Source organism: Ranitomeya imitator, chromosome 2, assembly GCF_032444005.1.
Source record: "Ranitomeya imitator isolate aRanImi1 chromosome 2, aRanImi1.pri, whole genome shotgun sequence".
Taxonomy (NCBI): domain Eukaryota; kingdom Metazoa; phylum Chordata; class Amphibia; order Anura; family Dendrobatidae; genus Ranitomeya; species Ranitomeya imitator.
Window position 1 is genome coordinate 375,540,790 of NC_091283.1, and position 21,691 is coordinate 375,562,480.

General features: G+C 44.8%; 1 protein-coding gene across 3 annotated transcripts in view; it reads left to right on the plus strand.

Moving 5' to 3' along the window:
* LOC138664015 (zinc finger protein 547-like) overlaps positions 1-21,691 on the plus strand; it is a 48,616-nt gene that overhangs the window by 22,489 nt on the left and 4,436 nt on the right. For all 3 annotated transcript variants that reach the window (XM_069750418.1, XM_069750417.1, XM_069750419.1), the window contains exons 2-6: positions 9,436-9,582; positions 9,712-9,891; positions 9,974-10,097; positions 10,181-10,278; positions 10,458-10,548. In XM_069750418.1, coding sequence (XP_069606519.1) covers positions 9,505-9,582; positions 9,712-9,891; positions 9,974-10,097; positions 10,181-10,278; positions 10,458-10,548 — 571 coding nt within the window. In that variant the 5' untranslated portion in view covers positions 9,436-9,504. The remainder of the gene's footprint in view (positions 1-9,435; positions 9,583-9,711; positions 9,892-9,973; positions 10,098-10,180; positions 10,279-10,457; positions 10,549-21,691) is intronic.

Sequence of the window (21,691 nt, forward strand, 5' to 3'; positions counted from 1 at the left end):
TATTTATAGAAATTCTCCCAGCACCGCATAATCCTCAAAGCATGCACGGACCGGTCCAGGGCCTCCCATCTTCATCAGATGACGTCCTCTTCTTGTCTTCACGCTGCGGCTCCTGCGCAGGCGTACTTTGTCTGTCCTGTTGAGGGCAGAGAAAAGTACTGCAGTGCGCAGGCATCGGGTCTCTTTGACCTTTCCCGGCACCTGTGCACTGCAGTACTTTGCTCTGCCCTCAACAGGACAGACAAAGTATGCCTGCGCAGGAGCCGCAGCGTGAAGACAAGAAGAAGACAACATCGTATGAAGATGGGAGGTGCTGGACCGCGACGCCCACTGGATTGGATCGCCCGCCCAGGTGAGTATAATCTAACCTCTTTTTCTAATCTTTTAGGATACATCTGGCGCTTATCTACAGCATTCCAGAATTCTGTAGATAAGCCCCTGATGCCGGTGGGCTTAGCTACCCTCGATTTTGGGGGTGACAGGTTCCCATTAATCCTCGGGCAGCACGGTAGCTCAGTGGATAGCACTGCAGCCTTGCAGCGCTGGGGTCCTGGGTTCTAATCCCACCTTGGAAAACATCTGCTAGGAGTTTGAATGTTCTCCCCGTGTTTGCGTGGGTTTCCTCCGGGCACTCCGGTTTCCTCCCACATTCCAAAGACATACTGATAGGGAATGTGGATTGTGAGCCCCATCGGGGACAGCGATGATAATGTGTGCAAAACTGTAAAGCGCTGCGGAATATGTGCGCTATATAAAAATTATTATTATTATTGGCTTGACCCTCGCAAAAACACCCACAGTCCTCCCATAAAACTCCAACTTTTGGGTGAAGGTTACATAAACTCCGCCTCATTTTAACTCAAGTGTCACAGTAAATCCAGTACAGTTGCCAACCCTATGTGTATACAGTTAGGTCCATATATATTTGGACAGAGACAACATTTTTCTAATGTTGGTTATAGACATTACCACAATGAATTTTAAACAAAACAATTCAGATGCAGTTGAAGTTCAGACTTTCAGCTTTCATTTGAGGGTAATCACATTAAAATTGGATGAAGAGTTTAGGAGTTTCAGCTCCTTAATATGTGCCACCCTGTTTTTAAAGGGACCAAAAGTAATTGGACAATTGACTCCAAGGCTATTTCATGGACAGGTGTGGGCAATCCCTTCGTTATGTCAGTCTCAATTAAGCAGATAAAAGGCCTGGAGTTGATTTGAGGTGTGGTGCTTGCATTTGGAAGGTTTTGCTGTGAAGTAAACATGCGGTCAAAGGAGCTCTCCATGCAGGTGAAACAAGCCATCCTTAAGCTGTGAAAACAGAAAAAAACCATCTGAGAAATTGCTACAATATTAGGAGTGGCGAAATCTACAGTTTGGTACATCCTGAGAAAGAAATAAAGCACTGGTGAACTCATCAATGCAAAAAGACCTGGGCACCCACGGAAGACAACAGTGGTGGATGATCGCAGGATAATCTCCATGGTGAAGAGAAACCCCTTCACAACAGCCAACCAAGTGACCAACACTCTCCAGGAGGTCGGCGTATCAATATCCAAATCTACCATAAAGAGAAGACTGCATGAAAGTAAATACAGAGGGTTCACTGCACGGTGCAAGCCACTCATAAGCATCAAGAATAAAAAGGCTAGACTGGACTTTGCTAAAAAAACATCTAAAAACGCCAGCACAGTTCTGGAAGAACATTCTTTGGACAGATGAAACCAAGATCAACCTCTACCAGAATGATGGAAAGAGAAAAGTATGGTGAAGGCGTGGTACAGCTCATGATCCAAAGCATACCACATCATCTGTAAAACACTGCGGAGGCGGTGTGATGGCTTGGGCATGCATGGCTGCCAGTGGCACTGGGTCACTAGTGTTTATTGATGATGTGACACAGGACAGAAGCAGCCAAATGAATTCTGAGGTATTCAGAGCCATACTGTGTGCTCAGATCCAGCCAAATGCAGCCAAACTGATTGGTCGTCGTTTCATACTACAGATGGACAATGACCCAAAACATAAAGCCAAAGCAACCCATGAGTTTATTAAAGCAAAGAAGTGGAATATTCTTGAATGGCCAAGTCAGTCACCTGATCTCAACCCAATTGAGCATGCATTTCACTTGTTAAAGACTAAACTTCAGACAGAAAGGCCCACAAACAAACAGCAACTGAAAACCACTGCAGTGAAGGCCTGGCAGAGCATCAAAAAGGAGGAAACACAGCGTCTGGTGATGTCCATGAGTTCAAGACTTCAGGCAGTCATTGCCAACAAAGGGTTTTCAACCAAGTACTAAAAATGAACATTTTATTTAAAATTATTGAATCTGTCCAATTACTTTTGGTCCCTTTTAAAAACAAGGTGGCACATGTTAAGGAGCTGAAACTCCTAAACCCTTCATCCAATTTTAATGTGGATACCCTCAAATGAAAGCTGAAAGTCTGAACTTCAACTGCATCTGAATTGTTTTGTTTAAAATTCATTGTGGTAATGTCTATAATCAAAATTAGAAAAATCTTGTCTCTGTCCAAATATATTATTATTTATTTATATAGCACTATTGATTCCATGGTGCTGTACATCCCAAACCAGGGATTCAAGCTTCAGGAGGCTAATTTGCATATTCCAGGTGCCTTCTGGGAGAAGCGAAGTCTCCCTAAGCTAGAAGATCGTTGGGTACAGCCGGGACCAGCTGCTTCGAAAGCATCACCAAACCGCGCGCCTTACGGCGCGCAAATTTTTGCCTGTAGGACATTATTGCAAGAGAGCTTGGCTGAGTAGATTACACAAGAAGGAAAACACACAGCAAGTCAGCAGGATCTAGGAGCAACATGGCAGATGTGACAACCTACATGGTGAGCTGCAGCATGTGCTACATGTTCACAGATCGACCAGAAGAAGAATCCAATTTCACCTGTCAGAAGTGTAGACTAGTGGCCCTTTTAGAAGAAAAGGTGCGGGGTCTGGAAGAAAGAATAGCAACTTTGAAACTCATCAAAGAGAATGAAGACTTTCTAGACAGAACAGAAGCATCTCTACTGGTCACAGAAGGTGCAAAAAGTGTCAGAGAACCTCCAAAAGCAGATGAGTGGAAGCATGTGACCAAAAGAAGCAAGAAGACCATGGAGAAATCACCAACCACACAACTGAAGAACCGATATCAAATCTTTGTAGAGGATGAAGATGGCACACCTAAGAATGAAGCAATACCAGCAAGCAAAAAAGAAAAGGGCACACAGCAACAAGTGACAGCAAAAAGTACAGCCAAGAAGCAACGAAGAGTGGTGGTGGTGGGAGACTCACTACTGAGAGGCACCGAAGCAGCCATCTGCAGACCGGACATAACTGCAAGAGAAGTATGCTGCCTTCCAGGTGCGATGATCAAGGATGTGACCGATAGGATACCAAAGCTCTTCAGCTCCAAGGACGTCCACCCATTTCTTCTGATACATGTTGGCACCAATGACACGGCAAGGAAGGACCTACCGACAATCTGCAAGGACTTTGAAGAGTTGGGGAAGAAAGTAAAGGAACTGGATGCACAGGTAGTTTTTTCTTCTATCCTTCCAGTAGACGGGCATGGCACCAGGAGATGGAACAGGATCCTTGATGCAAACAACTGGCTAAGACGATGGTGCAGACAACAAGGATTTGGATTCCTGGACCACGGTGTGAATTACTGGTATGATGGACTCCTCGCCAGAGACGGACTACACCTCAACAAACCTGGGAAACACACATTCGCCAGAAGACTCGCTACACTCATCAGGAGGGCGTTAAACTAGAAGAAGAGGGGACGGGAAGAAAAACATTAGACTCGAACAAAGACGACCCAGGAAAACATACTCAGAAGGGAGGTAAGAACATTTCTAAAACAATCCACAGTGAGGAGATTGGAACAAAACAAAATCCTCTAAACTGCATGCTCGCAAACGCCAGAAGCCTGACAAACAAGATGGAAGAACTAGAAGCAGAAATATCTACAGGTAACTTTGACATAGTGGGAATAACCGAGACATGGTTAGATGAAAGCTATGACTGGGCAGTTAACTTACAGGGTTACAGTCTGTTTAGAAAGGATCGTAAAAATCGGAGAGGAGGAGGGGTTTGTCTCTATGTAAAGTCTTGTCTAAAGTCCACTTTAAGGGAGGATATTAGCGAAGGGAATGAGGATGTCGAGTCCATATGGGTTGAAATTCATGGAGGGAAAAATGGTAACAAAATTCTCATTGGGGTCTGTTACAAACCCCCAAATATAACAGAAAGCATGGAAAGTCTACTTCTAAAGCAGATAGATGAAGCTGCAACCCATAATGAGGTCCTGGTTATGGGGGACTTTAACTACCCGGATATTAACTGGGAAACAGAAACCTGTGAAACCCATAAAGGCAACAGGTTTCTGCTAATAACCAAGAAAAATTATCTTTCACAATTGGTGCAGAATCCAACCAGAGGAGCAGCACTTTTAGACCTAATACTATCTAATAGACCTGACAGAATAACAAATCTGCAGGTGGTTGGGCATTTAGGAAATAGCGACCACAATATTGTGCAGTTTCACCTGTCTTTCACTAGGGGGACTTGTCAGGGAGTCACAAAAACATTGAACTTTAGGAAGGCAAAGTTTGAACAGCTTAGAGATGCCCTTAATCTGGTAGACTGGGACAATATCCTCAGAAATGAGAATACAGATAATAAATGGGAAATGTTTAAGAACATCCTAAATAGGCAGTGTAAGCGGTTTATACCTTGTGGGAATAAAAGGACTAGAAATAGGAAAAACCCAATGTGGCTAAACAAAGAAGTAAGACAGGCAATTAACAGTAAAAAGAAAGCATTTGCACTACTAAAGCAGGATGGCACCATTGAAGCTCTAAAAAACTATAGGGAGAAAAATACTTTATCTAAAAAACTAATTAAAGCAGCCAAAAAGGAAACAGAGAAGCACATTGCTAAGGAGAGTAAAACTAATCCCAAACTGTTCTTCAACTATATCAATAGTAAAAGAATAAAAACTGAAAATGTAGGCCCCTTAAAAAATAGTGAGGAAAGAATGGTTGTAGATGACGAGGAAAAAGCTAACATATTAAACACCTTCTTCTCCACGGTATTCACGGTGGAAAATGAAATGCTAGGTGAAATCCCAAGAAACAATGAAAACCCTATATTAAGGGTCACCAATCTAACCCAAGAAGAGGTGCGAAACCGGCTAAATAAGATTAAAATAGATAAATCTCCGGGTCCGGATGGCATACACCCACGAGTACTAAGAGAACTAAGTAATGTAATAGATAAACCATTATTTCTTATTTTTAGTGACTCTATAGCGACAGGGTCTGTTCCGCAGGACTGGCGCATAGCAAATGTGGTGCCAATATTCAAAAAGGGCTCTAAAAGTGAACCTGGAAATTATAGGCCAGTAAGTCTAACCTCTATTGTTGGTAAAATATTTGAAGGGTTTCTGAGGGATGTTATTCTGGATTATCTCAATGAGAATAACTGTTTAACTCCATATCAGCATGGGTTTATGAGAAATCGCTCCTGTCAAACCAATCTAATCAGTTTTTATGAAGAGGTAAGCTATAGACTGGACCACGGTGAGTCATTGGACGTGGTATATCTCGATTTTTCCAAAGCGTTTGATACCGTGCCGCACAAGAGGTTGGTACACAAAATGAGAATGCTTGGTCTGGGGGAAAATGTGTGTAAATGGGTTAGTAACTGGCTTAGTGATAGAAAGCAGAGGGTGGTTATAAATGGTATAGTCTCTAACTGGGTCGCTGTGACCAGTGGGGTACCGCAGGGGTCAGTATTGGGACCTGTTCTCTTCAACATATTCATTAATGATCTGGTAGAAGGTTTACACAGTAAAATATCGATATTTGCAGATGATACAAAACTATGTAAAGCAGTTAATACAAGAGAAGATAGTATTCTGCTACAGATGGATCTGGATAAGTTGGAAACTTGGGCTGAAAGGTGGCAGATGAGGTTTAACAATGATAAATGTAAGGTTATACACATGGGAAGAGGGAATCAATATCACCATTACACACTGAACGGGAAACCACTGGGTAAATCTGACAGGGAGAAGGACTTGGGGATCCTAGTTAATGATAAACTTACCTGGAGCAGCCAGTGCCAGGCAGCAGCTGCCAAGGCAAACAGGATCATGGGGTGCATTAAAAGAGGTCTGGATACACATGATGAGAGCATTATACTGCCTCTGTACAAATCCCTAGTTAGACCGCACATGGAGTACTGTGTCCAGTTTTGGGCACCGGTGCTCAGGAAGGATATAATGGAACTAGAGAGAGTACAAAGGAGGGCAACAAAATTAATAAAGGGGATGGGAGAACTACAATACCCAGATAGATTAGCGAAATTAGGATTATTTAGTCTAGAAAAAAGACGACTGAGGGGCGATCTAATAACCATGTATAAGTATATAAGGGGACAATACAAATATCTCGCTGAGGATCTGTTTATACCAAGGAAGGTGACGGGCACAAGGGGGCATTCTTTGCGTCTGGAGGAGAGAAGGTTTTTCCACCAACATAGAAGAGGATTCTTTACTGTTAGGGCAGTGAGAATCTGGAATTGCTTGCCTGAGGAGGTGGTGATGGCGAACTCAGTCGAGGGGTTCAAGAGAGGCCTGGATGTCTTCCTGGAGCAGAACAATATTGTATCATACAATTATTAGGTTCTGTAGAAGGACGTAGATCTGGGTATTTATTATGATGGAATATAGGCTGAACTGGATGGACAAATGTCTTTTTTCGGCCTTACTAACTATGTTACTATGTTACTATGTATGTTACATGAGAAGGGGTTACATACAAGTTACAGATATCACTTACAGTAAACAAACTAACAGTGACAGACTGATACAGAGGGGCGAGGACCCTGCCCTTGCGGGCTTACATTCTACAGGATTATGGGGAAGGAGACAATAGGTTGAGGGTTGCAGGAGCTCCGGTGTTGGTGAGGCGGTAGCTTCGGTAGTGATGAGGAGGCAGCGGGGTCAGTGCAGGCTGTAGGCTTTCCTGAAGAGATGGGTTTTCAGGTTCCGTCTGAAGGATCCGAATGTGGTTGATAGTCGGACGTGTTGGGGCAAAGAATTCCAGAGGATGGGGATATTCGGGAGAAGTATTAGAGGCTATTGGATGAGGAGCGAATAAGTGTGGAGGAGAGAAGGAGGTCTTGAGAGGATCGGAGATTACATGAGGGAAGATATCGGGAGATTAGTTCAGAGATATATGGAGGAGACAGGTTATAGATGGCTTTGTAGGTCAGTATTAGTAATTTGAACTGGATACACTGAGGGAATGGGAGCCAGTGAAGAAATTTGCAGAGGGGGGAAGCAGAGGAGTAGCGAGGAGAGAGGTCAATTAGTCGGGCAGCAGAGTTAAGGATGGACTGGAGAGGTGCAAGGGTGTTAGCAGGGAGGCCACAGAAAAGGATGTTGCAGTAGTCGAGGTGTCAGATGATGAGGGCATGCACAAGCATTTTAGTAGATTGACGGTTGAGGAAAGGACGGATTCTGGAGATATTTTTGAGCTGGAGGCGACAGGAGGTGGAAAGAGCTTGGATGTGCAGTTTGAAGGACAGGGCAGAGTCGAAGGTTACTCCGAAGCACCGGACTTCCGGTGCGGGGGAAAGCATGATGTCATTGATTGCGATAGATAGGTCAGGTAAGGAATATCTATGGAATGGAGGGAAGATGATGAGTTCAGATTTGTCCACATTGAGTTCGAGGAAGCGAGAGGAGAAGGAGGAGGATATGGCTGATAGGCACTCTGGGATTCTGGATAGCAGAGCGGTGACGTCTGGGCCAGAGAGGTAGATCTGAGTGTCATCAGGATAGAGGTGGTACTGGAATCCATGGGACTTTATGAGTTGTCCCAAGGCAAGAGTATAGATTGAGAAGAGTAGGGGTCCTAGAATAGAGCCTTGGGGGACTCCAACAGAGAGAGGGTGGGATGAGGAGGTAGTGTGGGAGTGGGAGACGCTGAATGTGTGGTCGGAAAGGTACGAGGAGATCCAGGATACGGCGAGGTGTGTGTATATATATATATATATATATCTCTATATATGGACCTAACTGTATATACAGCATTTTGGCAGTATATACATCAAGAATCAAGAGACAGCAGATCTTTATTAGCAGCTGCCATCAGATATGAGACTCCACACACACTTCAAAAGCATTATGGGAAATGTAGTTTGCATTAGTAGAGTGCAATAGGGAATGTAGATGGCAGACAAGATAGACTAAGCACATCAACTAAAGCAGGCATGCACAAAAACATTAACTCTCTTATTCAATAATAACCTATGCTGTACTCTACACGTAGAATGCCGGTGTGTTGCTTCTATTGATTGTGCACTCTATTCTAATTAAAGATGACCAAATCTCCCAAAATTCAGTACAAGCCTATTGTCATGATCCAGACCGAGTTTTGAGTCCTGTCTGTCTTCCCCTTTTTCCGGTCTGGTCATGCCAGGGGTTAACTTTCTTAGCCTCAGTCTGGTCTCCAGTTTGCTATTTATCCCAGCTGGCTGTATCCTGCAGACCATGTCAGTTATAGTTCTGCCTTTGGCGTGTGTAGCTGACTCTGGTATATCCTGATTTGTCGTGCTGCTTTAGCGGCCTGAACCGGTGTCTCTGTTTTCCCCTATCCCTGTCTTGACTCAGTGTTTCCCTTTTATGTGTTTACTTCCTAATTTTGACTTGGCTTGTATCCTGAACTTCTTCTGTCTTTAGCTTATCCGCTCCTGACTGTTACTGACCTTTTAGCTTGTCTCTGACTCTGTGTTTTGTCTATTCCTTTGGCACTGCACTACTGACTAATATCTACCCGGCTTGTTTGACTTTCCTGCTGTCACCTAGTGGTAGCCTCTCTGCTGCACGGCAGGCCTGCTTTGTCTAGGTGCAGCCCTTCTTCCTCTCTATAGCCATCTAGTGTAGCATGCACCTACCTGCATTGCAGCAGCGTGACACCTATTTGTTCAAATTCAGCAGCCATATTCAATATGGTCCCGAGAAATTTAGACTGCCTATGGGCAACCTTATTCATGAGGGAGGGACACATTGCACGGTATGCGTCACTCCCCTTCCTCCACACATGATCGTATGAGACCAATCAGGGAATTGTGGAGGTGTTGTTACAAGTGAGGAAAGGTGAGAATAAAGTTTCATTTTAACCATTTCCCAGCCCTTAAAGAATTTAGCAAAATGGCAGCAAGTAAGTAAAGTCCTCAAAAATGTGGATGTTGGTGGATCTAAAATTTTCCGGAAATTGTTAGCAGATTCAATTAATTAACTGTCAGTTCACTCATCTCTAATGAAAACTCAGCTGTCTTGTCAAATTTGAGAGAGAGAATACAACTTCTATTTTTATATCGGCTAATCTTCTTCCCATTCAGGTTCCATTATCGGTTCCTCTCAGTGGAGATCTTCTACATCCAAGGGTTTTCCAGAGTGACCCTTGAAGGATGGATAAGTACAGGGACAGGATGGTGGAGAGGATATTACACCTCACCCTAGAGATCCTCTTCCGGCTTACTGGAGAGGTGAGAGATTCTAATGACGTCACATTACATCATTCTTATCTATGGGAATAACAGATGGACAGAACTGGAGAGGTGAGGACTCTGGAAATATCGGTAATGAGATTTATTAATGTGTCTCTCCATAACCAGAATTACACAGTAGTGAAGAAGATCTCTGGTGAGCGCTTTCAGAACCCTATGTCTGAGGAATGGAGAAGACCCCTGAGCCCAATCACCGGGCCTCCAGCTCACCCCCTGATACATGAGGACATCAGTGACCAGGAAATCCTAGAACTCGCCTATAAGATGATTGAACTGCTGACTGGAGAGGTGACACTGCTGGGAATGTTGGGACATTATACAGTAACTCTATGAAGGGATTGGTGGATGATGGTATCATTGTATGTGTCAGGTTCCTATAAGATGTCAGGATGTCACCATCTATTTCTCCATGGAGGAGTGGGAGTATTTAGAAGAACACAAAGATCTGTACAAGGACGTCATGATGGAGGTTCCCCAGCCCCTCACATCACCAGGTAATAGACAGGACTAAATACAGATGACCTATGATTATCTGTATGTAACGAATGAATTCAGTCCCTGTATGTGTTTCCTCCAGATCTATCCAGTAAGAGGACAACACCAGAGAGAAGTCCCCGTCCTCTTCTTCCACAGGACTATAAACAGGAAAATCTCAATGTTCCTCAGGATCATCAGGTAGATGGAGAGAAGGTGTCATGAGATCTCCCCTATGATGAGTAGAAGGCTGTGAGGGTCTTGTGCTCAGTCTTGTTTTATCCACCAGTATTTAATGTTTTATACATGTGTAATGAGAACGGTGGAGATGGCAGGATTAGAGCTGATCATAGATGTGACTTTTAGAATATTTGTTTCAGGGTGAAGATCTGCCCCATATTAATATTACAGAGACATATGTGAGGGGTGATGAGCGGTGTAATAAGGAGATTCCTGCAGGTAACAGAACAGGTGAGTAGTATTCACTAAATGCAGAGAAGTTGAAGAATCTCCTCAGTCACTGGCTGCTACTATTTAGTTTTAATTGCTTATAGCGCTGTGGTCTTTCAGAACTTATCACAATTGTTTTAACAGTTATTAATAGAGTTTGAATAATTGGTTGAAAAGACCCCTGGAGAATATTTGATAGGCTGCAAATATTACTTTCCTGAAGAATGGTAAAAATTGGCATACATTAGAAAAGCTAGGCGCTGGCAAACAATCATACCAAGGCTTGTGTTGCATTTGCTATAAAAGTAAATCTCGCCTGTAGGCTTGGATCCTCAAAGCCAGGGGCGTAACTACCATGGTCGCCGCTGCAACTGGGCCTGGCGGTTCAGGGGCCCCACAGGTCAGAGGCACCCAACACCATGGTGCAGTGCAGGAGATTCCTCCCGCACGGCAACAGTCAGAGGTGTATCTAGGGGCAGGGGGGCAGCCGGGGAATGTGAGAGATAGGAAGCAGCTCCAGTCAGCACGGTGAGACAACTTCTCCTGCTCTGCTGCCCAGGGACAGAAGGCTAGAGCGGGGGAGGTGCGGGATAGAACAGAGCTGCTGTAAGCAGGAGAAGCTGAGGAGCTGCACGTTTATATCAGCCTCCCCTGTACCAGAGAGGAGAGTGTGAGATGATGAAGGGAGATGTATGAGCTGGTATCGTGTGTGTGTGTGTGTGAGATGTGTGTATGAGCTGGTATTGTGTGTGATGTGTCTAGGAGCTGGTATCGTGTGTGCGAGGCAGGGGTGTAACTACCACGGTCGCAGCGGTTGCCACTGCAACCGGGCCTGACAGGTCAGGGGTCCAGCAGGTCAGAGGCACCCGACTCCCCAAACCTCACCCCGTTGCCGCATTGAACTATACTGGCGTCTATGACGCCGGTACAGTTCAAAGCAATGATGGAGGAGAGAGCGTCAGTTGACGCTCCCTGTCCCATCATTCCCCTCTGACACTGCAGGTGGCGATGACGTCACTTCATCGCGCACCCACTAGGTACTGGGTCCAGGCAGTGCAGCATCTGCACAGGGATGGCGGCTGCCATATTGGCAGAGCCTGTGGCGGCTGCTGGGACCAGGAACAAGCGGCTCCGGAGTTGGCGGGGAGCGCGTGGACCGAGCCTTCCAGGAGGGGGATGCCGCAGCGGCTCAGGCATGTGGAGGATCCGGTGATGAACATGGAGGTGTACTGGACCGGCGGCAGTGAAATGTGTCTGCTGCCCGTGTGTCGCCGTCCCCCTGTGACACCAGCCCCGTTTCCTCCCTGCTCTCCCGTGCCCCATGTTTTCCTAGGTCCCCAGGTTCAGATCATTGTGCTCCTCCAGGCCCCCGTACGTGCCTTGTCACTCCCCCCCCCCGGGCCCACATCTCCCGTGCCCTGAGTCCTCCTGCACCCCCCATGCATTCCCTGCCCCTTGTTCCCGTGTGACTCGTCTGCCCTGCTCTCAAGTCTCCCCTGTCCCCTTTCTCGCCGTGTGTTCCCTACCTATTGTCCTTGTAATCCCTGTTCCCCCTTCTTCCCCTGTCCCCTTGCAGCCCTGTCTCCCCTTGTGTCCTCTTGTACCTGTCTCCCTTGTCCCCGTGTGTAGCCTTGTGTCAGTCTCCCTTGCCCACTAGTCCGTGTGTCCCCTTGTGCCTGTCTCCCTTGTCCCCGTGTGCCTCCCTTGCCCACTAGTCCCCTTGTGTGTCTCCCTCGCCCACTAGTCCCCTTGTGTGTGCTAACCTTGCCCACTAGTCCCCTTGTGTCAGTCTCCTTTGTCCCCTTGTGCTTGTATCCCTTGTCCCCGTATGTCCCCTTGTCAGTCTCCCTTGCCCACTAGTCCCTGTGTCCCATTGTGTCATTCTCCCTTGCCCACTAGTCCCCTTGTGCCCTTTTCCCCTGCTTCCTAGCCCCCATGTGTCCCCTTGTGCCTGTCTTTCTTGCTCCCTAGCCCCCCTGTGTCACCCTTGTGCCTGTCTCCCCTAGCCCCCATTGTGTCCTTCTCCCCTGCCCCGTAGTCACCATTTGCCCGTGTCTTTCTCACTGCCCCTGTATGGAGGGGCTTCGTTATACTATGAGGGGGGCTGCATTATATTCTATATGGCTTACAATATATTGTATGGCGGGAAAGCATTATACTTTTCTGGGGTGGCTGCATTATTCTATATGTGGGCTGCATTTTACTGTATTGAAGACTATGGGGAATACATCATACTATATGAAGAACTATGGGGTGCATTATATTATGAGAAGTGAATTGTATTACATGAATGACGATGGCCGTGCATATGGAGCACTATGAGGAGTGTATTATACTATATGGAGGACTGAGCAGTGCATTTTAATATATGGAGGACTATGAGGAGTGTATAATACTATATGGAGGACTGAGGAGTGTATTATAGTATATGGAGGACTGTGAGGGGTGCATTATACTATATGGAGCACTATGAGCAGTGTATTATACTATATGGAGGACTGAGGAGTTTATTATACTATATAGAGGACTGAGCAGTGTATTATACTATATGGAGGACTGAGGAGTGTATTATACTATATAGAGGACTGAGCAGTGTATTATACTATATGGAGCACTATAAGGAGTGTATTATGCTATATGGAGCACTATGAGGTGTGTATAATAACTGGACGCACCCCGACGTATGTTTCGCTGCTTTACAGCATGGCTTTCTCAAGGGAAAGCCATGCTGTAAAGCGGCGAAACGTGCGTCCAGTTGCGCATTACGGCACCGTTAAGGTTAACCCTTATTCTTTCTGTCTAATACCTATGTTATAACTTTGTACCTACATGGTGCATGTGAGACGGAGCTATTATGAATTGTGGACATTATCATGCATTAACCATTGGGACATAACTTGTGTTGTCCTCCCCCTAGAGGTCTTGTGGGGATATGTTTGGACACACTATTGGATAGGGTTATTTACCTCATATATTTTTGGTCCTTTTCAATGGACGTTCATATTTATGTGGTGCTGTATGTTGCTCATTGGTGTCCTTTACCATCATATATATTTTTATAAAAAATTGTTTGTCAATATACGTGTGATTGTATTAATAAAGATTTGTCATAAGTTTTTCTACCATAAAACTTCTATGTTTCTCCTTTGTTAGTATATTGTAATGGAGTGGTATACAGGTAGCTAGGTGATGGCGCTTGGCTTACTGATTAATATGAGTCTGGGCATTTTTGTATTGATATATGGAGGACTATGAGGAGTGTATTATACTATATGGAGGACTGAGGAGTGTATAATACTATATGGAGGACTATGGGGAGTGTATTATACTACATGGATGACTATGAATTGTGCAGTATATTATATAGAGGACTAAGGGGGTGCATTATACTTCTTATATGGATCCCCATGACTTCTATGTAAGCCCATGATGAGTATAATGGTTTATTTTATTTTATAAATTACATAACAATGGCAGCACGGGGGACAAATATATACCAGGATGGGGCACCGGATAGTTACGCCACTGAGGTCACACTATACAACTTTGCAATAAAGCTATAGTGTGCGAAATTAATAGGGAAAATGTGAATTTGGGTGCAAAATATTTTGGCGTGGTGGGGGGAGCCCATTTGAAAGGTCGCACTGGGGCCATAACTTTGTAGTTATGCCACTGCTCAAAGCCTTTTGTGTGAGTGAGCAGTTCTAATTTAGCATGACAAGGTGGTACTGATGGTGAAAAGCAATATTGTTGGAATAACAGTAGCAGATGTGGCAGAACTGAAATAGTGCTTAGGCCGGGTTAACACTTGCTTTTGGCTGGTCTGCGTATGGCTGTGTACTTCCTCCCTTAAGCTCCACCTACTTCTGCTTGCGTCCTGTGTACCTATCTTTAACATTGGGCACGCAGGGACATGCGTTGTATGCAGATACGTCCGCATGTGGCGTTTTGACGTGGACGCTAACCGCACAGGAACGCAACATGTTGCGTTCCCGTTCGGTTGGCGGGCACGTCAAAACACATGTGCATGCCTACCCAATTCTAAAGATAGGTACACAGGAAGCATGCAGAAGTAGGTGGAGCTTAAGGGAGGAAGTACGTAGCTATACACAGACCAGCCAGACGCAAGGTTGAACTTAGCCTTAAATAGCAATGTAATAGAGGTGACTCAGCGAAAAGTAGGAGATTTAGCAGAGCCGAATTTGCAATAGAGACTTAGCATAGCAGTGTACACCATGTTCCACATTATTATGCAAATTATATCTTTCTCGGATTTTCCTAAAGGTCGGTGGAAATGACAGTCAGTCTAATAAAAGTCATCACCCGTTAGATTATACATCAAATTTTAATAAGAAACCTCCCAATGAAAACCGTATGATCTCCAAAATGAATAAAAACTCAAAATGCACGGTTCCAAACTATTAGGTACAGTAGAATTTCTATACATTTGATATGTTTTAAAGAACTGGAAATGCTCATTTGTGGAATTTGCAGTATTAGGAGGTCACATTCACTGAACAAAAAAGCTATTTAACTCCAAAACATCCTAACAGGCCAAGTTACATGTTAACATAGGAACCCTTCTTTGATATCAACTTCACAATTCTTGCATCCGTTGAACTTGTGAGTTTTTGGAGAGTTTCTGCTTGTATTTCTTTGCATGAAGTCAGAATAGCCTCCTAGAGCTGCTGTTTTGATGTGAACTGCCTCCCACCCTCATAGATCTTTTGCTTGATGATACTCCAAAGGTTCTCTATAGGATTGAGGTCAGGGGAAGATGGTGGCCACACCATGAGTTTATCTCCTTTTATGCCCATAGCAGCCAATGACTCAGAGGTATTCTTTGCAGCATGAGATGGTGCATTGTCATGCATGAAGAAGATTTTGCTCCTGAAGGCACGGTTCTGCTTTATATGCCATGGAATAAAGTTGTAAAGTCAGAAACTCTATATACAAAGTCAGAAACTCTATATACTTTGCAGAGGTAATTTTCACCCCTTCAGGAACCTTAAATGGCCCTACCAGCTGTTTCCCCATGATTCTGGCCCAAAACATGACTCCTCCACCTCCTTGCAGACGTCGCAGCCTTGTTGGGACATGGTGGTCATCCACCAACCATCCACTACTCCATCCATCTGGACTATCCAGGGTTGCTCGACACTCATCAGTAAACAAGACTGTTTGTTTGAAAATTAGTCTTCATGTATGCCTGGGCCCACTGCAACCGTTTCTGCTTGTGAGCACTGTTTAGAGGTGGCCGAATAGTAGGTTTATGAACCAAAGCAAGCCTTTGAAGGATCCTACACCTTGAGGTTCGAGGGACTCCAGAGGCACCAGCAGCTTCAGTTATCTGTTTGCTGGTTTGTATTGGCTTTTTAGCAGCTGGTCTCTTAATCCGATGAACTTGCCTGGCAGAAACCTTCCTCATTATGCCTTTATCAGCACGAACACATCTGTACTCAGATTCAGCCACAAATCTCTTAACAGTACGATGATCACGCTTAATTTTTCGGGAAATATCTAATGTTTTCATCTCTTGACCAAGGCATTGCGCTATTTGATGCTTTTCTTTCCCATGTTACTTGAAAGCTGTGGTCTGCTTAATAATGTGGAACATCGTTTTTAACCCCTTTACCCCCAAGGGTGGTTTGCACGTTAATGATGGGCCAATTTTTACAATTCTGACCACTGTGTCTTTATGAGGTTATAACTCCGAAACGCTTCAACGGATCTTGTCGATTCTGAGTTTGTTTTCTCGTGACATATTGTACTTCATGTTTGTGGTAAAATTTCTTCGATATAACTTGCGTTTATTTTTGTAAAAAAGCGGAAATTTGGTGAAAATTTTGAAATTTTCACAATTTTCTAATTTTGAATTTTTATTCTGTTAAACCAGAGAGTTATGTGACACAAAATGGTTAATAAATAACATTTCCCACATGTCTACTTTACATCAGCACAATTTTGGAACCCAAATTTTTTTTTGCTAGGAAGTTATAAGGGTTAAAATTTGACCAGCAATTTCCATTTTTACAACAAAATTTCCAAAACCATTTTTTTTTAGGGACCACCTCACATTTGAAGTCACTTTGAGGGGTCTATATGGCAGAAAATACCAAAAAGTGACACCATTCTGAAAACTGCACCCCTCAAGGTGCTCAAAACCACATTCAAAATGTTTATTAACCCTTCAGGTGTTTCACAGCAGCAGAAGCAACATGGAACGAAAAAATGAACATTTTACTTTTTAGTCACAAAAATGATCTTTCAGCAATAATTTTTTTATTTTCCCAATGGTAAAAAGAGAAAATGGACCTCAAAAGTTGTTGTCCAATTTGTCCTGAGTACACTGATACCCCACATGCGGGGGGACCACTTTTTGGGTGCACGGCAGGGCTCAGAAGGAAAGGAGCGCCGTTTGACATTTTCAAGCTAAAATTGGCTGGAATTGAGATCAGACACCATGTCCACATGTGGAAACCCCCCCACAAGTGACCCCATTTTGAAAACTAGACCCCCTAAGGAACTTATCTAGGTGTGGAGTGAGTACTTTGAACCCCCAAGTGCTTCACAGAAGTTTATAACGCCCGGGCGTGAAAATAAAAAATCCTATTTTTCCACAAACATGATCGTTTAGTCCCCAATTTTTTATTTTCCCAAGGGTAACAGGAGAAATTGGACTCCAAAAGTTGTTGTTCAATTTGTCCTGAGTACGCTGATACCCCATATGTGGAAGAAAACTACTGTTTGGGCACACTTCGGGGCTTGGAAGGGAAGTAGTGACTTTTGGAATGCAGACTTTGATGGAATGGTCTGAGGGTATCATGTTCCATTTGGTGAGCCCCTGATGTGCCTAAACAGTAGAATCCCCCCACACGTGACCCTATTTTGGAAACTTGACCCCCTAAAGAACTTATCTAGGTGTGTGGTGAGAATTTTGAACCCCCAAGTGCTTCACTAAAGTTTGACACCCGGCGTGAAAATAAAACATTCTATTTTTTTCCCACAAAAATGATCTTTCAGTCCCAAATTTTTTATTTTCCCAAGGGTAACAGGAGAAATTAGACCCCAAAAGTTGTTGTCCAATTTGTTCTGAGTATGCTGGTACCCCATATGTGGGAAAAAATTGTTTGGGCACGTCGGGACTCAGAAGAGAAGCAGTGATGTTTTGGAATGCAGACTTTGATGGAATGGTCTGCCGGCGTCATGTTTCGCTTGCAGAGCCCCTGATGTGCCTAGACAGTAAAAAAAAAAACCCACAAGTGACATCATTTTGAAACCTAGACCCCCAAGGAACTTACCTAGATGTGCCCCCTCATTGGAACTAATCTACTGGTTCCTGTAAAGTAAATTAGTAGTGCATGGAGGTTGTGGTCCAATTTGAAGCAATCCTTCATACACGGGCCAGGTTTGTTGGGGCAGGTGTCGCATTGATAGATGGTGTCCTTGCGTATTCCTCTTTTGCAGCACACTCGGCATCTTTTTTGCGGCTTACATTTTCTTCCAGTTGCCGGGATCACACCCAGAAAATGCTGACCTGGTACGATACGAGCACCCTCAGTTCCGGAAGTACTAGGGCCCTCTCTTTCCCTTGTGCCAAACATCAGGGCCTTGACCACCAGCTCCTGGAACTGAAGGTACGACGTATCTGTGTGGCATGCACATCGTGACAGCAGGAAAGCGTTGAGCATTGCCATTGGTACGATGTACACAGACAGCTTTTTGTACCACACCTTGGCCTTTCTCAAAGCACTGTACAGTTGGAGGAGTTAATCGGAGAGACGCCCCCCATGTTTTTGTTGTACCCCAGTACACAGTCCGGTTTACAGTCCTGTGTAGAGGTACCTCGTAAAATGCTGAGGGTGCTGCCATCACCGTGTATGGTGGTCAAGAGAAGGACATCCCTCTTGTACTTGACCACCAGCAGGTGGCCGCTGCATTGGGCTTTGCTCTCACCTTTTCTGAGCATCTGCCCAAGTAGCGTCTTCAGGAGACCTCTGTGATTTTTGCAGACAGTACCGCTGGCTGCGGTACCTCGCGCAGAGAGGGATTTGTAGAGTGGGATGCTGGTGTAAAAGTTATCGGTATAGAGGTGATAACTTTTATCCAGCAGTGGGTGCACCAAATCCCACACAATTTTCCCACTCACTCCCAGGATAGAAGGACACTCAGGCGGTTCAATCCTGCTGTCCTTCCCTTTGTACACTCTAATGCTGTAGGTGTACCCTGAGGTACTCTCATACAGTTTGTAGAGTTTCATTCCGTACCTGGCCCTCTTGTTGGGCAGGTATTGACGGAATCTGAGCCGTCCCTTAAAATGAACCAAGGACTCATCCACGCAGATGTCCCTTTGGGGCACATACACTTCAGCAAACTTTTTGCTGAAGTGTTCGATGACCGGCCGAACTTTGAACAGACGGTCAAAGTTGGGGTCATCTCGTGTGGGACCCTGTGCATTATCGGAATAATCTAGACGCGGGTCACAAGGGCCCGAAAAAACGATCTTACAGTCCATGTGATACAAAATATGAAAAAATCTTTATTAATAATAAAACATCATAATGGGACAATTATGGAACGGGTAAGGCTAAGGTGCAACCCGGATAACGGGGACGCTGCACGACCAAGATGTTACACAGGCGTATGAAACCGGGACGGGGTCATAAAAATATATCCAAACAACTGGCAATATTCTAAGTCTGAGTCTGATGTCATATAGCAATAAATACAGGCGCCATCTATACACAGGGACACAGATCCAAAGTATAAATAAAGTATCACTATCAGATCCCTGTGTAAAATGAACTAGTGGCACTAAGACATAGAAAAAGACATAGGCACCAGATAATATGTTACCTCTAAATAGAGCACAGAGTACAGACACCTCCCGGGGCCAAACGCCTGCCCCCTGAGCATCTGAGCATCTGCCCAAGTAGCGTCTTCAGGAGACCTCTGTGATTTTTGCAGACAGTACCGCTGGCTGCGGTACCTCGCGCAGAGAGGGATTTGTAGAGTGGGATGCTGGTGTAAAAGTTATCGGTATAGAGGTGATAACTTTTATCCAGCAGTGGGTGCACCAAATCCCACACAATTTTCCCACTCACTCCCAGGATAGAAGGACACTCAGGCGGTTCAATCCTGCTGTCCTTCCCTTTGTACACTCTAATGCTGTAGGTGTACCCTGAGGTACTCTCATACAGTTTGTAGAGTTTCATTCCGTACCTGGCCCTCTTGTTGGGCAGGTATTGACGGAATCTGAGCCGTCCCTTAAAATGAACCAAGGACTCATCCACGCAGATGTCCCTTTGGGGCACATACACTTCAGCAAACTTTTTGCTGAAGTGTTCGATGACCGGCCGAACTTTGAACAGACGGTCAAAGTTGGGGTCATCTCGTGTGGGACCCTGTGCATTATCGGAATAATGCAGAAATTTATGGATGGCCTCAAAACACGTCCGAACCATGACCATTCGGAACAATGGAGTGTTGTATAAAATATCAACACTCCAGTATTGCCGAATTTCTGGCTTCTTCAGGATCCCCATATGAAGTACCAGGCCCCAAAACTGCATCATTTCAACTGCGTCTACAGGAGACCAGTTAGAAAATGATGAACCGGGGTTTTGCTCCAAAAATTGCCGAGCATACAAATTAGACAAAAAAGGCGTCAGCAAAAAGTACTGTATGCACATATATGGCGACTCTAACATAATCAAAATGGGAGAACCAAGAGTCAAAACTGGCCACAACAATTCACAAAAAGTAATATTTATTAAATAAATAATAAACAGAAAATACAATAGATAATAATCAATAGTATATATACTATTGATTATTATCTATTGTATTTCTGTTTATTATTTATTTAGAGCATACAAATTAGTTTGCTCCACCATGAGGTTAACAAAAGCCTCAGAAAAAGATTTAAAAAAAAGTCTATTTCTGTGAGGCCGGTGGTGTCAAACTTGATTGCTGATTCTGCCACAAAATCAGGAATCAGTGGCTCGGAATTTTCAGGGGGCGACATCCATACGGGGTCCGAAGAGGGGTGCGCTGGTTCATTTTCAGAAATGGACGCTGCTTCATCTTCATGAACGGTGGGCCCTGCTTCTTTCCAGCGACGTCTGCGTGGCGGTTCTGCAGGACCTGAGGATGAAGATGAGGAAGAGGATGAAAAATCTGAAGAGTAAAGGAATGTGGAATCCTCTCCCTCGCTATCAGTGTCGGAGGCAAAGAAAGAATATGCCTCCTCCGCTGAATAGCACTGCTGGGACGAGCGGGACATTTTTATTTGAGTATGGTGCTTGGGTGTACTTTATTGGTAACTATGTGTACGTGTGGAGGGATAGTGTTTGGTGCAAACTATTCTGAAAAGAAAAAGCTAATGGAAAAAAAAAGCAAATAGGGAGAAAATACCTGTGAAAGGAAAAGTCTAAAACAGCAGGCCCTAGCTCTGATAAGTGAACCGTGTCACTTATCAAAGTTCGGAGGCTGCTGGGTGTGTGAAAAAAAACGTCAGGCACTGAGATCTCTGGTAAGTGAACCGTGTCAGTTACCAAAGTTCGGCGGCTGCTGGGTGTGTGAACGGGGATGTGAAAAAAACGGCAGGCACGAGAGCTCTGATAAGTGAACCGCTTCACTTATCAAAGTTCGGCAGCTGCTGGGTGTGCGCACGGGGATGTGGAAAAGAAAAAAGAAACAAAAGGCACAGGTTAGGCGCGGCAGCTGGGTGTGCACGGGGATGTGGAGAAAAAAAGAAATGGAAGGCACAGGTTAAAGGCGGTGGCTGGGTGGGCGCCCGGGGATGTGGAAAAAAAAAAAGAAACAAAAGGCACTGGTTAGACGCGGCGGCTGGGTGGGCGCATGGGGATGTGGAAAAAAAAAGAAACAAAAGGCACTGGTTAAACGCGGCGGCTGGGTGGGCGCACGGGGATGTGGAAAAGAAAAGTGAGCACGAGTGTTGATGAGTGAACTGCGTCACCAATCAACGCTCGGCGGCGCTAAAGGGGGTGAAAAAGAAAAGCAAGCACGAGTGTTGATCTGTGAACTGCGTCACCAATCAACGCTCTATTGCTGCTAAATTTGGGCACGAAAGCGGCGCAAAGTGGGGGTGGAGGGGGAAAGAGAAGAGGGGATGGGGGGGTGAAGAGAGATTGGGCCGGGA